At 37.6% G+C, this 17,190-nt stretch overlaps 2 protein-coding genes across 2 annotated transcripts; one reads left to right on the top strand and one right to left on the bottom strand.

Annotated features, from left to right (window-relative positions):
- Positions 1-1,532: 1,532 nt before the first annotated feature.
- On the top strand, positions 1,533-6,756 carry LOC131993121 (long-chain fatty acid transport protein 2-like). Its single transcript, XM_059358869.1, has 10 exons — positions 1,533-2,068; positions 2,861-3,070; positions 3,184-3,342; positions 3,546-3,670; positions 3,850-4,044; positions 4,948-5,038; positions 5,129-5,327; positions 5,841-5,938; positions 6,118-6,248; positions 6,352-6,756. The coding sequence occupies exons 1-10, from the start codon at positions 1,588-1,590 to the stop codon at positions 6,523-6,525; spliced, it is 1,863 nt and encodes a 620-aa protein (XP_059214852.1). The 5' UTR covers positions 1,533-1,587; the 3' UTR covers positions 6,526-6,756.
- hdc (histidine decarboxylase) lies at positions 6,599-11,293 on the bottom strand. The gene is made up of 12 exons (XM_059358859.1): positions 11,266-11,293; positions 10,940-11,112; positions 10,747-10,860; positions 10,513-10,635; positions 10,294-10,431; positions 10,069-10,212; positions 9,178-9,244; positions 8,941-9,103; positions 8,329-8,419; positions 8,138-8,236; positions 7,889-7,990; positions 6,599-7,656 (listed from the first exon to the last, which is right to left on the bottom strand). The coding sequence occupies exons 1-12, from the start codon at positions 11,291-11,293 to the stop codon at positions 6,901-6,903; spliced, it is 1,998 nt and encodes a 665-aa protein (XP_059214842.1). The 3' UTR covers positions 6,599-6,900.
- Positions 11,294-17,190: the final 5,897 nt, after the last annotated feature.

The following is a 17,190-nucleotide window of genomic DNA, read 5'->3' as shown; positions in this document are numbered from 1 at the left end:
ATCATCTATGTGCAGGGAAATAATAATTAAAAAAAAAAGAAAGTAGACATGAAAGACCCAAACTCTAACCTCATTAAAACATGCACTGTTTTAATGAGGTTTTTATTCTTTTATGATATGTTAGCTGCTGTAGATAAAAAGATATGAAGAGCTTTGATGGCTCCATGAAGGTCAACAAACTTATTTTTTAACAGTTACTGCCTTGGCTAAACTGTTATGTATGCTTTCAAGTTGTTATGCTTGTAGGTCATACCGATCCTCATGAAAGTATCAGTTTTCAAACTAAATTGGGTGTAAATTACATGTCTTAAAGGACTCATATGCTGAGTGCCTGGATCAGAAAACCTGTTTTAACTAGCTATTCAGAATTGACTCCCACTCCACATATCACATGTAGGGTAATTACAATACACCGTCCACCTTCTGCGTATCTCCACCCATCTTGAGAACTACCTTTGCAAAGGTGCACCATAATTTACGGACTGAGTTTTGTCAGCTGCGTCCATCCTGTTCATGAACGCATTATCTATATATAACTATATATAACTTCCTTGAGGGAATTGCTTCAAATTTGGCAGTAATGTTTACTTGGACTTAATCAGGAACTGATTAGAATTTGGAGGTCAAAGGTCACATGGTCATAACTCAAGAATGCATATGATAATTATGGCAAAACTTCACACAAATGGCTAATAGGATCGACGTTTTATATCCAAAATGGTCAAAGTTCAACTTCACTGTGACATCATAATGTTCTGCAAACTTGAATTCCACATGTGTTCTGTGAGCTGGTGCTCAACTGCATGCAGCTGTTTACATTTTTCTTTTCTTTTTTTACGCCTTTCACAAAGCCTGGGCCCGCCATTGACTAGAATCCCACAGTAAATGTTAATATAATGATAATTTGTATTTCACTAAAGAATACCTTCTATCAAATTTTTAGTCTGACTATAGTTATAAGTCTGGACAGACATGACTGTAAACTTGAACTTGACTGCTTGGCCTTGTTTGGTAATCAACCTCAAGATGCCATTATGCAGGGCTCCAATGTTCACCACTAAGTGTTAATAAGTACTTGAATATTGGAGATGTTTATTTACTTTTTCTATCATTTAGTTGTTGTTAGACACAAGTTTAACTACAGGCCCATCTTGTATTACTTGAGCAGAATCAATGTTGATCACAAACTCATCACTGTGTCAGCCAAAACATTTGTGTTAGAAACATGTACTTCATTTTGGGAAGGTGACTTGCTGATAAACAAAATAAACGATTAATGGCAACGATTTAAGAAAAAAAAAACATCTGCAGGAAGCTGTTTGTGCGACATGGTTATAAGATAAAATAGGATGCAAGAGAGGATGAGCAGTAAAATCATAAAAAAAGATTAACAGAGAGGCAATACTTTATACTCTTGTCAGGACAACTAGCCAGAAACTGAACTCTTTTTTTTTTTCTCCCCCAGATGAGAAATCCGTCCAAAGTTCAGGAGGCGTAGACTAAATGAGTCTCTATACAACTGTTGTGTGCTGCTGAAACTTGACCCTTTCAGGACTTGCAGCCAGAGTGCCACTCTTCTGCTTTAGAATGGTTGCATATATTCTATATACCGCTCTTGCAGGTTTGGCGCTTTTGCCATTATTTCTTTACTTGAGAAACCCTTATTTTTTTAAAGATCTAAATTATGCAATTGCTTCAATTAAAATTGGTTTACGCCTGAACAAATTCAAGAAGAACAAACCGTTTTACAGCATTCTGGATTGTTTTCTGGACCAAGTTGCGAAGCAGCCGCATAAGAAGTTCCTACTTTTTGAGGAAAACTCCTACACTTACAGCCAAGCTGACAAAGAAAGCAACAAAGTGGCCAGAGCTCTGTCCACACATGCACACCTAAAGGAGGGGGACACAGTGGCTCTCTTACTGGGTAATGAGCCTCACTTTGTGTTGGTCTGGCTCGCACTGACCAAGCTGGGATGCATATCGTCTTTACTCAACTGCAACATCAGATCCAAATCTTTGCTGCACTGCTTCTCCTGCTGTGAAGCCAAAGTCCTGGTCGCTGGTGCTGGTAAGCTGGGGAAATCAGACCAAATATCCTCCATGTGATTATGAATTATTCATTTTCCCTCTTTAAGTCAGTAATGTTGTGTCACTAACCTGTATTTAAATTTCACGTGCCAGTTCATTAACACTTGATCAGCTGACAGGAGACTTGAATGAATGAAACATCAATGACTTATCAGTGATGTTTAATGTGTGTCCTGCTGTCACTGTGGTCTTTGCATGGTGCTTAGCCTGACCAATGCAGGATTTTTAAGGCTGATGCTGATCGTGATATTTGTGCCAATAATTGATGAAATTTCTTTTGACATCAATGCAAAACATGAACAAACAATCTTCATGTGAAACCCATACATCTAAAAAGAAATGTGACTGAGATATAAACTACAAGAGACATTTACAATAAAAAAAACAACCTATCAGTTCTAAGTTCTTCTCAATTCTCTCCAAAAACAATGTAAAATAGACATTGTTTCTAAATCATTGATTCCCAACCTTTTTGATACGTTCTGTTACTCTTCCCTCTTTACTCTGCAGGACCTCCTGATAAAGCACTAGATATAACAAATGAAAGAAACCAAATTCTCACAGTAATGTAAAAACCATCCCCAGTCTACAATATGGATTTTTATTTTTAATAAGGTACCTTATTTGTTATACGTATATATATATATGTATATATATATATATATATATACATATACATACGTATATACCATTTAATATATATATATTACATATTATATTAATCCTGCCTCTGAGAAGCCTTCACTTGCTGTCTTTTGTCTGTCTCTCTCAGACTTGCGAGAGGCTGTAGAGGAGGTTTTGCCCTCCTTGAACCAGCAGGGCGTCCGTGTGTTTATCCTCGGCGAGGGCTGTGATGTGGAGGGTATTGAAAGCCTCTCTGATAAAATTCAGCAGGCCTCAGACGAGCCTCTGTCACCTCAGCTGAGGGCCAATGTTCACATTAAGAGCCCTGCGCTGTACATCTACACCTCAGGAACAACAGGTAATCTCATCTGACCTTCACTTCTAATCTTTGTCTTTTTAGTGTGCCGGCCTTGAGCTTCAGAAGTAGTCCAATAAAAACATGCTACACTTGCTTCTAATGTTTTCTTCTAGGCCTTCCCAAGGCAGCTGTGATCAACCACGAGAGGCTATGGATGGCATCTTTTGTTCAGCTTATGAGTGGCGTACGCTCAGACGACATCATCTATGTGTACCTGCCTCTTTACCACAGCTCTGGCTTTCTGATGGGACTTTGTGGGGCCATAGAAAGAGGTAATTAATGTCAACATTAAACTGCTAAACATGACTTCCAGACGAGTTTACTTCAGGTCAAAATAACAGGTATATGACCTTGAATAACCGTTTGGCCCTGATTTACAATATTTGTGTTTCAAAGTCTGAGAAGATTTACAACCCCTACTGAGCTCTCAGTGTGAGATTATGTATTGCTGAAATCTGTTCCTCTTGATTTTCAGGCATCACTGTTGTTTTAAGACGTAAATTCTCAGCCTCCCAATTCTGGAATGACTGTAGAAAGTACAATGTGACTGTAATTCAGTACATCGGAGAAATTATGCGATACCTCTGCAACACACCAAAGGTAAACCTCAGTATATTATCATAACAATGCAACAATAAGTTGAAATAATTATTATCAGCTTAAATACTTTAAATGACATTTACAAACAGCAGTCAGACCCACTGGTTGCACTCAAAACCACTGGAAATATTACAAAATGTATGTTATCCTGCTCTCACCTCTCCTTCACTCTCCTCCAGAGAGATAATGACAGAGATCATAAAGTCCGAGTAGCATTGGGGAACGGGATAAGGGCCGACACCTGGGCTGACTTCCTGCAGCGATTTGGTGACATTCGTATCTGTGAATGCTACGGAGCCACAGAAGGAAATATTGGCTTTGTCAACTATGTTGGCAAAGTTGGAGCTATTGGCAAAGAGCATTTCCTCTACAAAGTAAGAGATCTCTCGTGCAATTAAGTTTTAGTTTTTTGTTGAAGGCTTTAAACATTTAAAGGAATACTTCCCCTTTTAAAAATCACCGTTTGTATGTCAGTTACTCAAACCATGATACCTTGAATTCTTGAAGATAACATCACTTTGCAGACGAAAAATCTAAAACTGAGTAAATCTTAGATGGAATGAAGAAATTTAAGCCTAATTTTAAAAAAGCAAAAGTATAAACATCCTACAGCCCATTGTATCTCAATATTTCTGCATACTAGGGTCCCTTAACAATCCTGGAATTGCATATATATGATATAACTGATGGAAATTGACTGATAAAAACTGTGGTTTAAACTTGTGGTTTAAATGAGCCATATCTTATTCATGTGTGATGATGTTATTCCAAATAGCATTTCCTTTTTGTGAGACCATTTTTAGACTTGGAACATTCACACAGAATGCATGGCTTTATGTAGGCATATTGGTAATAAGGTGGTTCCTCTACAGTTTACAGAACATATGTGCTTGCCATCCAATCACAGAGAAACCCTGAAAATAAAAAAGTGTTCGATACCAAATCACAAGATTTTTCTGTGGTGTTCCTCAAGGTCTTTGTGTCTTAATGTGGTATTTTGGATGATTTTTTGACCATTTTTATTCATTCTCTAGTGAACAAAAAGAAGGTAAAAATCAGCACAAATCTGTGAAACAAATGGTATCAACCCAAAAATTGCTGCAATAACTTACAAGACACAATTCCAAAAACAGGGTGAAATACTTTTACAGGTGCTACAAGCATCAATACAGTCTAAAATAGTATATATACAGATGTTGTAAAAATTAAAATGTGCAAAACAAGATTCTTTATATGACTAATTACTCTTTTCCATGTTTTTTTTAACTGCTCTTCAGATGGCATGTCCTTACGCCCTCATAAGGTACGACACAGAGAAAGAGGAGCCAGTTAGAGACTCCAGAGGATTTTGTATTGAAGTCCCCAGAGGTGAGACAATCTCCTGCAGACACACAGCTGTCTCTTGACCTTTCTAGCACTGACTCATTCATATCCCGTGCTTGTTGCTCTTACCTGCAGGAGACACCGGTTTGTTAGTGGGAAAGATCGGAGAAAGAACTCCGTTCAGCGGCTACGCCAAGAACACTCAGCAGACAGAGAAGAAGAAGGTGAGAGATGTGTTTGTGAAGGGAGACCTCTACTTTAACAGTGGCGACCTTCTCAAGATAGACGACGAGGGATTTGTCTTCTTTCAAGACCGCATTGGAGACACTTTCAGGTGAGTGGATCAAACTAATTCAAGAAAACTGATAAGCTGAGCAAATAATGGAGATAAGGAGTTAAAATTTGGAATCAGGGTTACTGTCGGTTAAATAACAAAGACAAAGGTAGAGTTTGATCAACTCAGGCTACATGTGATTTTTAAAATCACTAGTTGGAACAAAAACATAGAATCTCATATCTGGAAACTGAAATTACGGGGAGGGACATTTGACTACATTCAAGATCAATAAAGACCTTTAATAGATAACATCATTTCACATATTAGGAATTGGTGTTGCATTTTTTTGAGTGTGGTAATTGCCTTAATGTGTTTCTATATATTAGTACTTTGTTATGCTGCTTTCTTTCAGTACTTGATTCCCTGGTGTTATTTGAATTGATTGAATTAGAATTTCAGCATTTTCAGCAAATAAAAATGAGCTTGTATCAACATGAAACTGTTCCCAGTGCTAAATGAAAACATTTCAGCTAAGTTAATGCATCTACTTTGTTTTGTCCTCTAACTCAGGTGGAAAGGGGAAAATGTGGCAACCACAGAGGTGGCTGATCATCTGCTCATGGTCGACTGCATTGAGGAGGCTAATGTCTATGGTGTGAAGGTGCCAGGTAATAATGACATTATTAGCAATGCTTTAAGATTTAAAAAGGACATTCTCATTGAACAGTTTTTAAAAATGTGCATGAAAATATACAATTTTAGTAAAAGCCTGTGCATCTGTTTGAGCCTGTTTTTTTTTTTTTTTGGTTATAATCCCTTTTTTTTTACTTTGGCCTTGACTGATTAGGACACGAGGGGAGAATTGGAATGGCAGCACTGAAGCTCACAGAAAACATGGACTTTGACGGCAAAGCTACATATCAGCATGTGAAGAACTACCTTCCCAGCTACGCAAGACCACGCTTCATTCGCATACAGGTGAACAAAGTCTTGCTGCGTAAGAACACATGAGAAAAATCAGGAATTTGACTGAATGTGTGTCTTGCAACCTTATTTACAACTGTTTCTGTTTCTCTGGCAGGATGCTCTGGTCCTCACTGGGACTTTTAAGCAGATGAAGGTGAAGCTGGCAGAGGAGGGCTTCAACCCTGCGACCACGACAGACCCTTTGTTCTACCTGGAGGACAACAAGGGCTACGTACCCATGACGCAGGAGATATTCGACTCCATCGCAGAAGGAAGAATCAGACTCTGAATGAGTTCACTGTTTATTATTGGATTTTCAGCCTCAAAGTAATACATTTGATTTCTTTTAGATTTTCGTGATACAGCATGCCAAATAAGGATAAATTACCTCTCCATTGAGCGTTTATGTACAGCATTTCATTAGCTACCAGTGAGTAATTATGTGCATTAAAGTAATTCAAGGAATAACATTTTGTTGGAAACATTATAAGTAATTATCAATAAAATATTTTAAAAAGTATTTAGCAAATCAAGCTCAAATTATTGACACAGTTAATGATCTTTCATTCATAACAGTCGGGAACTAACTGTATTGGCTCAGTAGTACATTTCTTTATCATTGAAAGCTAAATCAGTGTGTGTATGTGTGAGGCCTTCAGGATCATTACAGGATCTTAGGTGCAGTGGCAGTTTCCAGTGGAGTGGGAGAAGGGGGTGTGTTGGCTACAGGAGAAGAGGACATACAGTTCATTCTTCTGCAGGTGGAAGACAAGTGTTTTTGAGTTGCCTGTGACACCTTCACAGGGCAGCACAGCTGGTGTCGGCCACACTGCACCCACTGGTTGCAGAAACTAGGCACACTGTAGAACTTTGTCAGCTTTTTCAGGGCATGTTTGCCCAGAAGGTTTGAGGGCGTCTCTGTAATCTTATACATAGGACCGGATCCTGCGGTTGTGCTGGGGACGACGCCTGCAGCATCTTTGAGACCAGGCTTCGTTTCAAAGTCCGGGTCAGACAGCGGCCCGTAAGTGTAAGGCTCGCAGCTGCAGCTAAGAGACCGCATTGGTCTCCTGGAACGGTTCCAAGCCTTGTCAATCCACAGCTCCACTTGAGCCTTCTCCAGCCTGGAGGCATCGTCCCCTCTCTCCTCTGACCTGTCTGAGTCTTGATCTTCTCCTATCACCTCATCCTTCCTTGATGTTGGTTGTTCTGCGTTGTTCTGAGGCTGTGTCTCAGCCAGGAGAGCGGAAGCTGTTTTGGAGATGATGCTCCAGTCCTTCAGGATGTCCTCTGGGGTCGTGAACTGTGACGTCACAGTGAATCGGATGATGCGTTTGGTGTGAATGTCTGCGGGGATGAGGTACATGGTGCCAGACCGGGTCAGTCTCCTCAGCAGCTCCTGGGTCAAAGCATTACCACCCTAGAACAAAAGACATAAAATATTTTAAGTTTAATCAGTGACACTAGTCAAGGTTTCAGCTGTTTTTAATTATCTCAGATATTGCTTTGCCCATCACTTTTAAGAGTACTTGACCTTATTTATTAGCTCACCTTTGAACGAGGTGTGACATTGCAGTTTCAACAATGATTAGCCAGTGAAAGAACTGTTGCTTAAGAAAGTTTACTACATAGTAAAGATGTGTACCACGCACCTTCAGACAGAACACCACCAGGCCAAGGTGCCTCTCAGCAGGAACTTCAAAATGTGGGTCACTCTTTATGTGAGACTCCAAGAGCTTTGCCATCTCAACCCCCTAAAAAAGACAAAATAAATATACACATAACTCCTGAAGCTTTCATTGTAAAATGCCCAACAGTTAACTTTGTGCCAGGTCTTTATCTGATAATAATGGATATTATTTCTAAAATAACTTGCATGCATAGAACTAAATGCCACTCACATGTCTGATGTGAGCCTGCAGCTTTTTCAGCCCAAAGGAGCGCATAACAAACCAAAGTTTGAGAGAACGGAAACGTCGGCTGAGGGGAATTTGCCAATGCTGAACAACAGAAAAAAATGAGTGTTATTGCATGAAATGATTCGCCATGATAAGTTAATCTTTAATCATGTGAAGATATTATAATAAGATACCATAAAGTCAGTGGCTGCCTGCGAGTTCTCATGCCTGAGATAAACTGGATCAACTGTGAACGTCTGCTGGAGCTTAAATTTATCCTTTACCCTGAGAAATGAAAAAAAATTAAACCATATCACCAACCAACAGGTGCCCTTCATATTAACTTTGGATATATTGTTTTTTAATTTAATTATGGGCCTTATGCAGCAAAACATCCTCTTAAATATTTTCTCTTAATTCCTGTTATGAGAAAAATAAGTTCAAGTCCAACACCAGATATACTAAATGTTCTTCATCATCCAAATCTGCTCTTAATCAGGTGTGCACTGAGACTTGATCATTATTGTTTATTGCATAGATAACACTCCTATTACATTATATAAGGGCAGGTATTGTGCTTTGTGAATATATTTTGGCACATACCCAAAAATCAACCAACCAATCGTAAAATTTGTCTTAACCAAGAGAACAGCAAAGACAACACATTGGTGAATCTCAGAAAGCAGTACTAACGAAATAAGAAATAAAATGTCAACACAGAGAAATGTGTTCGTTTCGTGTTTCCTGCATGAGCCCCATTGTATATTTCTATAAAGCTGAGATAAGGCTTCAGTGTTCTCACTCACCAGAAAGCTGTGCAGTCAAAATGAACCATCATCCACTTGGAGGGGTTGAAGACAAAAGAGTGAGCAAAGTCAATGCCCTCCAGTGACCAGCGGAGCTCAGGACAGAAATAGGCTGAGCCGGCGTAAGCAGCATCCACATGGAGCCACAGCCCCTCATCTGCACCTGTATAAAACAACATCTAAATAAAAGTACTGAGATTCTCCAGCAGTTTATTGGGAGTAATTTTGAGCACTTACAGACTGGTCCCAGTTCAGACAGATTATCGAAGGCACACACTCCTGTGGTTCCCAATGTTGCACACAGCTGAACAGGAGAGAAAAAAAGCACATATAAGATGAAACATTTCACATCAATATTTTGTTAAATTGTAATTATTTTTAAAAACACATACTAGTTGGGGTTTTTTCATGTTTTAGCCCTACAAATTGTACATCATTTTTGAATATTACCCCTGACAATTTAAGTACCAATACATTAATATTAAATACTCCATTACAAGTTGAAGTCCTGCATACAAAATGTATCTAAGTAATATCAGAAAAAATAATGTAAGTGTTAAAATAGTAAAATGTCTCATGACTGATATATTAGTATATATTACAATATTAGATTGTTATGACTGATGCATTAATGTGCAAGCAATATTTTACTGGCAGAGGTTGAGCTAATTTGAACAACTTTATACACAGTTTAGCTTAGTGCTGTGGAGCCCCTCCAAAGGATCACAACATACACCTGAAGGCCCATAATCTGATTAATAATGTGATAAGAAAGAAGAGAGAAGAAAATTCTGAAACACACATTTCTAATTATTCTCCACATTTTTCTTGAATCTTTGCTTTTTGTGGAAAGTTGGATAGTTTTGGCTCTTTTTACCTTAAATAAATTACATTATCAGAGAAGTTTGTAGGGGAAATCTCACTTTTAATTGCTGCCAACGGTTCTGCATGATATAAAAAGACTATGTATGTCATGTCGGAAGTCACTCTGGTTACTCAATTCTCATTGTTCAAAAATAGTTTCATAAAATAGTTGTGAAAGAGTATGTGATGACAGCTAAAAGCTGAAAAATTCTCCACATAAACACTTCCTTGATACCCACACATCTATCAGGGTCAAACACCTACCATGAAAGGGACTAGTCCCCTCCTCCTGTCTTCTTGTATGGCCTGTTTCAGTGTGTCTCCTCTCAGAGACAACTTTTCATCAGTGGGCAGAAACCTGATCGTCACCAGAGAGATCAGACCTGCCTTTTCCACCGAGGAATGAGCCTGTAAAAGCAGTCGTACATCAAATAAGTTCATATCATGTAATTGACAGGGGGTTATTGTAGAAGAAGTGGTCACACTGACCTGATCTGAAGCGTAGGCTACCAGTCTTGAATTCAGGACCGAGTCATCCACCTCCTGGTCGAGCTCAGCCTGCAGCTGCAAAATTTTGTCTTTCCTCGCTGCCAGAAGAGCAACCAGTGTGCTCTCACTGACTGTGCTCTAACAGACGGGAGAGAGATGACAAGTCAGAGGCTACTGAGTAAAGTTGTAGGTTTAAAATAAGAAGATCATGTTGCAAACCTGCAGTATGCCTCCACCTCTGCTGTCGGGATGGTGATGCAGGAAGAAGGAGGGGAGTCCCAGTGCTTTACACAGCCAGTCCATCACATTAATTTCCAGTTCTGTACATGCCGGACTGGAGGCCTGTTTAAAAGACACACAGACAATATTATTGATATGGCTATGACTTTATTATTGTGATGTTTTTAGTTGTAGTAGAGAAAAAAGAAAGTGAGGATTGTACCCCTTACTTACCCAGGTGAATCCAACACAGTTGATGGCATCAGCCAGCATGTCTCCGAGCATAGAGGGCCATGAAGTCAGACTGGGGTAGTAAGCATGCATGTGAGGGCTCTGCCAGTGAACCACCTGGGAAAAAAAGATGAGAAAACATTTGCTTTCTTGCCCTATCTTCACATTACTGATATAAAAATGGGCGACAACTTACTCCAGGCATGATGACTCTCTCGATGTCGTTGAAGATACTCTCCCAGTCCTCCGGCTCTGTCGGCGCCGTGTCAGGGAGAAGCTCCTTCATGTAGCCTGGCTTCACATCAGGAATCACCCTCCTGTCCCTGATGGAGCTCAGGTACTGAGTGATGTAGTCCACCAGCTCCTTACCTAATCAGTAACATATGCTGTTAACAGCTGGAACAATATCCTTTTAAAGTTTGTCATTCATCTTTATTTTGTTTTTACTAATCATTATTTTTAGTGAAATGTAACAACACAGACAACATGAGTCCTTATAGTAAAAATGGAAGCTAACATTACCTCTGCGATTGTACTCTTCAGCCTGCATTTTTCTTACTTTCTTTCTTTCTTTCTTTCTTTTCTTTTTTCTTTTTTTTAAAGATGAGAGATCCTTGAGTTAAATTGTGTGTCACAGGTGGCTGCAATGATGCTTTGTGTATTCTGGAGCAGAGATCACAGAACTATAAAGACCCTATTGTGAAGACCACGCCCTAAATTGATGACGCATCCGAACCACCAAACAAAAGTCCCTCACATGTTTTTTTCATTATTGAAATTGTTCACATCACCGATTGACTCCACCTTTGTACTAAATATTTACCCTCTTCTGGTGGCAATATTTTATTTCACCACATCTCAGTGACATGGTAATATATGCCAGATCAACTTCAGCAACAGTGTGATTGATTTTATAACATAACAATGCCATATTCTTTGTTCTATGTGCATCAGTCTCTCTGCACCAATTGGTGAAAAAGTACTCCTTTACTTAAGTAAAAGCAATGATACCACAGTGTAAAAATACTACTACAATTTCCCTAAGCAAACATTTTGAGCATTTTTAAACGTTAAAAATTTTACTTAAGTGAAAGTACAAAAGTATTGGAATTAAAATATACTGTAATTACCAAAAGTAAATGTATTCATTATGCAGAATGGTCAATTTCAGACAAAAATGTGATAGAATAGATAATAGTATGGGATAATAATTACTGATGCAGCATTAATGCATCAGTAATTATTATCCCATGATATCATCTATAATTAATTAGCATCACTAATGTTGCAAATGGGGGTTAAATGGTTAAATAAGGGTTAATTTGAGCTATTTGTTTACTGCCAGGTAGTTTAATCATTAATAATAAATCATTATTAATTTGTACTTTGTATTAAAACCCTGATTCCAAAATAGTTGGGAAGTTGTCTAATATGTAAATAAAACTAAAAACTAAAAAAAAAAAAAGCACTTATATCTTATTATTACACCATCCCTTATTTGGAACCAGGGTTGTAATAATCTGAATCTACAACGTAACTAATCTCGTCAAATAAATGCAGTGGAGTAAAAAGTACCATAGAGTAAAACATGTAATGGAAGTCACATCAAATGCATATACTCAAGTAAAGTACAATACCCTCAATACTGTATTTAAGTACAGAACTTGTAATTAGTTACATTCCACCGCTGTGTCCAAATTATATCAGAAATATCATGCTTATCATTAGATAACCATCTTGTGCATGCAAGTTATTGATCTTGTGCATGCAAGGTAATAACTTGTGCATACAAGATAAAAATGTCCTTCTGTACTATGTTCAGCTGACGATAGAAAATATGGTTGCATCTTCTGACATGACAGTGGAGTGTATTTTCATATCATGCTCCCAATGATGAGTTTTCATTAGCCATTAATTTTCACTATTTCACAGCAGAAACAGCCACTCACTTAGCTGTGGAGGTAATAGGGAATAGCTTTGGATTTGGGGAGGTGTAATAGCAATAATGCCTATGTACTGGGCCTAGAATCATCATCATCATCATCATCATCATCATCATCATCATCATCATCATCATCATAATATGGTCATACTGGGGTATTGAGACAGTCGGTCTCTCTCTCTCTATTTGTTTTCAAATCAGATTTGAAATACATCCAAAATAGGCACAAAAAAGTGAGTCACAATTAACTTCACTGGGAAAAGCACAAATAGCAATCAATATTACATCAAATTTATTTCCAGATATTGATGAGGAGGTGCCGGTCCCAATATGGGAGCTCCCGGGTCATGTTCCGGTTGGATAAATCTCAAATTATAAGCCCTGAAGCAATATTTGTAATGGATGATGACTCAACAAACAAATAGAAAGAGTAAGTATAAGGACATTAATGATGAACAATGAATGAACACACAGTATAAGTCGTATCAGATGATGATGAGGGAAAACCGTCCAAGTCGCATCTTATCTGCCTTTTAAACTCTGACAAAAGCCGGAGCAGCACCTGGACTGTTCACACACTGTGCTGTTTGCTTTGCATTGTGCTCACATTCAGCTCTCAACTGGTGATCTGGAGAAACCAATGGTTGGACGCAATTCTAACCATAATTCAAACATGCTAAGCATACATCAGTGTTTTACCAGAGAGACTACGATGGGTGGCAATCAGCTCATTCCATGAAACCAATAAAGCACCAAAGGGTGTTTATCTAAGCCCTTTTAAACCCTTTTACTGCTATTCATTTATATCGAAGCTGTAGCTATTTAGTAGCTATAGCTAAGTTTTATTAAATTTAGATATTATTTTTAGGAACTTAAGTCTTTTTCATCAGACTCTCTCTTCAAATACTGTTTTTATTTTTCTGTCTAATACTAGGGAACTAGGGATGTGCACACTTGTTTCAGCTTCCTCACCCAGGAGACTGGGTGTATTTCTTAAAAAATGTATTCAGACATCATAGTGTTTCAAAAAGCCAATATTAAAGAACTATAGGGGGAAAGTGTTGTGCTGGGACTCTTCACCCGTGAGTGTACTCCGGTTAGGGAATAAGGACACCGTTTTGACTTTTCCTTCTTTATATTAAACTTTTTCAGCAGCCGCTCAGTACACACACATTATTCAACACATGCTGATTCTAAGGCCCCCGAACGTAAAACATAGCTGCCCTGTAAACTGCCGTTTTTAAACTGTAAAAACAGTTTAATCTTTGTTTGCAGAAATGATTTACTTGCCTAATATGATTTACTTGCCTAATATGTTGTTTTATAACTGGGCTTGTCATGCACGCCACTTCTAGCTTTGGTTACATTCATATGTTGAGAGAGAGCTCTGTATTGATTCCTGGGCCTGCCACCCTCATTCCCCATGGAGCTTAATCACATGTGAGGCAAAGAAGATAAATCCAGAAGTAAAACGCAATCTTATTATTTACAACAGTGTCAGGATATGGCACGATATATCTAAATATCTGGGAAAATCTGTTTCTGTGTTTTGTATTGTTAATGTGTTTAAAAACAATAAAGTTTGTTAAAAAAAATGATTCACTACATCTGTTACACAGTGTCAAAACTCTATTCCCAAGTTTGCCATTGAACTAATTACAGTTTAAAACATGGAGGATATGTTTGTTTTGCAAATATGATGAGTTTAAAGTTTAGTCTTGCATGTCCACTGAATCACATATTAACCTAGCCTAGAGGTTCTTTGAATCTGAGCAATAACTGTGTCACTGAAGCTTTTGATCCCACTGAAGGCTGAAAGTCCAGTGGCAGGCAATGACTAAAGTGTGTGGGTGGAACTATCTGCAGAAATAAGTGATGTGTGATGTGGAGCAGAGCACACTGTGACTATTGTGCTCCTTGTGTGCCTTTACATCTGGGAGTCTGAGCCTGATGAAAGCAGGTTTAGACATAATTGTACAAATGACATGACATCAAAGTCAAAGTGCTTCCTGATGGATCTTATTCTGTTGCTTTTATGGAAATAGGTTATAAATATCACCATGACATTAGCCATCACACAAAAAAAGCTTGGCATTGATATTTCAAAACAAAAGTAAAAAACAATTCATCTAAAGAGGATCTGGACTAATGATGAGGCTGAATGAAGGTAAAAAAAAAAAGAAAAAAAAAAGGTAAACATGAGCTAAAGTGTGGGTTTAGAAATGCTGCTTTACATTGATGGCAATTTTGCTTTTAGGTGTGACACATCTTTAGCTTTTATACCTTTTGTTTAGTATCTTTAACATTCTTTTTTTTTTTGTCACTGGAAGTTTGATGGCATTTGTTTGTTTTTTGTGCTTAAAGTGTCAAAAAATACATTTGAAAAACTCATTAAAAAAATCATGACCCTGTTACGAAAGACAATCCACAGAAATTAGTCAGAAAGCAGTCTGCATGGAGTTCTGATTGGGTGTGAAAAGGGTGTTCTCTGCTGTTCTTCACTTTGATCATACTAGTTGAGAATTGTTAAAGAAATCTGAGGTAATGGTCACATCAGCCATAACGATAATGAAAGTTAAAGTCTCAATAATTCCTCTGGGGTGACTGGAGTTCTGCTTATTTTTTGTTCGAATACGAATAGACGAAAACAATTCAAAACTAGAAAGAGACACAAAATTACCATGAAGAGACAGGACATCATAACATAAAGGGGCTTAACAACTATCAAGTCTGTCTGTCTTGCTCCTGTTTTGAAGAGGGTGTATATAAATAATGTTATAAAATATTTTTTTTAAATTATTGAATAAAATAAATGCAGAGTTTTGTTCTTTTTTAGGGTAAAACAATCCTCTCACATTATTTATAATGTAGTTTATTAATTTCCACTTTAATATATTGTCTGTAAGTGGCCCCGGGGTGGAGGAGGGTTTAAACAGAGCAGATTGACTAAACATCAGTAAACTGTGAGAGATCTGAACGTCTCAATGGTAAAATACATAGAAATCAATGCAGATTTTCACAGTGTTAAAATCTCACGTTTTCCATGATGGAAGTCACTTTTCTGGCTATAACTTTTCACTTTGGGTCTTTAACTCTTGACAGGATGCAAAAAGTTCAGAGTTGAAGAGATAATTTCAGAGAAATCATGGAGTGAAAGTTCAGAAATATATTTTTTTGACCGTCTGAGAAGTTGTTTTTGTTTAAATTCTGATCTTATATACTTGACTTACCTAGAGACCAACGTAGCAACCATGGAATCTTTAATGGATATTTTTGTTGTTTTATTGTTATTGTTTAAATATTTTTATCCTGAGATCAAGTCCATATAACTATGAATCTGTCTCAGTCCACTGTTGTCTTGTATACATTTGGTTTTATTTTCTATATTGTTAATATAGAAATATATGGCTACATTTGAATTGAAAATATCATCATATATGGTCTGGCAGTTAAATGATAACTAAATATTTTGTGTTCATTTTTTAAGGCCTTTATCAATATATAATATATGATTTTATGTTGAATAAAATAAATGTTCTTTATCACGGTAAAAACAATCCTCTTACATTATTTATAATGTAGTTTCTTAATTTCCACTTTAATATATTGTCTGTAAGTGGCCCCGGGGTGGAGGAGGGTTTAAACAGAGCAGATTGACTAAACATCAATAAACTGTGAGAGATCTGAACGTCTTAATGGTAAAATACATAGAAATCAATGCAGATTTTCACAGTGTTAAATGAATACATCAAATACACTGATTTGTGACTTTTTTTGACATACTACACTATGACGTTTTTTCCCGTTTTTGAACATATTGTAAAATGGTGTTTTCAAGATTTAGGATTATTTTTTGTCATTGTACAATGTGCAACAAAATTCTGTTTGGCATTTTTTGGTAAAAAAAACAACATAGAACATTCAGTTAAAAACAAGATAGGGAAAAATAGCTGAATGGGGGCTGTAGAAAGAGGGGGAAAAAGATAAATAACAATACATAAATGAATACCAGTAGCACACAACAATTAAAGTGCAATGCAGGAAGTATCACAGTTTTTAGGGGCTGAGGTGTGTGGGTGCAGAAGGTGTGATGGAGGTCACAGTACTGGGGAAGAAGGTGTTCCTCAATCTGTTAGTCCAGGTTTTTATTGTTCTGAACCTCCGTCCTGAAGGCAGGGGGACAAACAGTCTGTGACCTGGGTGGGCGGGATCTGTGACCAAGTCCAGGACTGGGAGCGGTCGTCCTACAATCTTCTATGCTGTTCTTACCACCCGGGCCAAGTCCTTCCTGTCTTGTGCTGTACACCTGGCATACCATACAGTCCCACCGAGACAGAGGAGGCTTTCATTGGTGCTCCTCATTGAATACTGCATATTTTATTGCTAAGGAAGAACTTCTTTCACAAAATTTAAGGGGCGTATTGAACTCTTAAGGATGTAAAATGTAATTGATTTAATTTTTATTTAATTGTGGCCTTAAAATAAAATTAAATATTTGTAATTTT

This window comes from Centropristis striata, chromosome 2 (genome assembly GCF_030273125.1).
Source record: "Centropristis striata isolate RG_2023a ecotype Rhode Island chromosome 2, C.striata_1.0, whole genome shotgun sequence".
In the NCBI taxonomy this organism is placed as follows: domain Eukaryota; kingdom Metazoa; phylum Chordata; class Actinopteri; order Perciformes; family Serranidae; genus Centropristis; species Centropristis striata.
The sequence above is the reverse complement of the archived record's forward strand: the minus strand, read 5'-3'. Positions and strand labels throughout refer to the sequence as shown.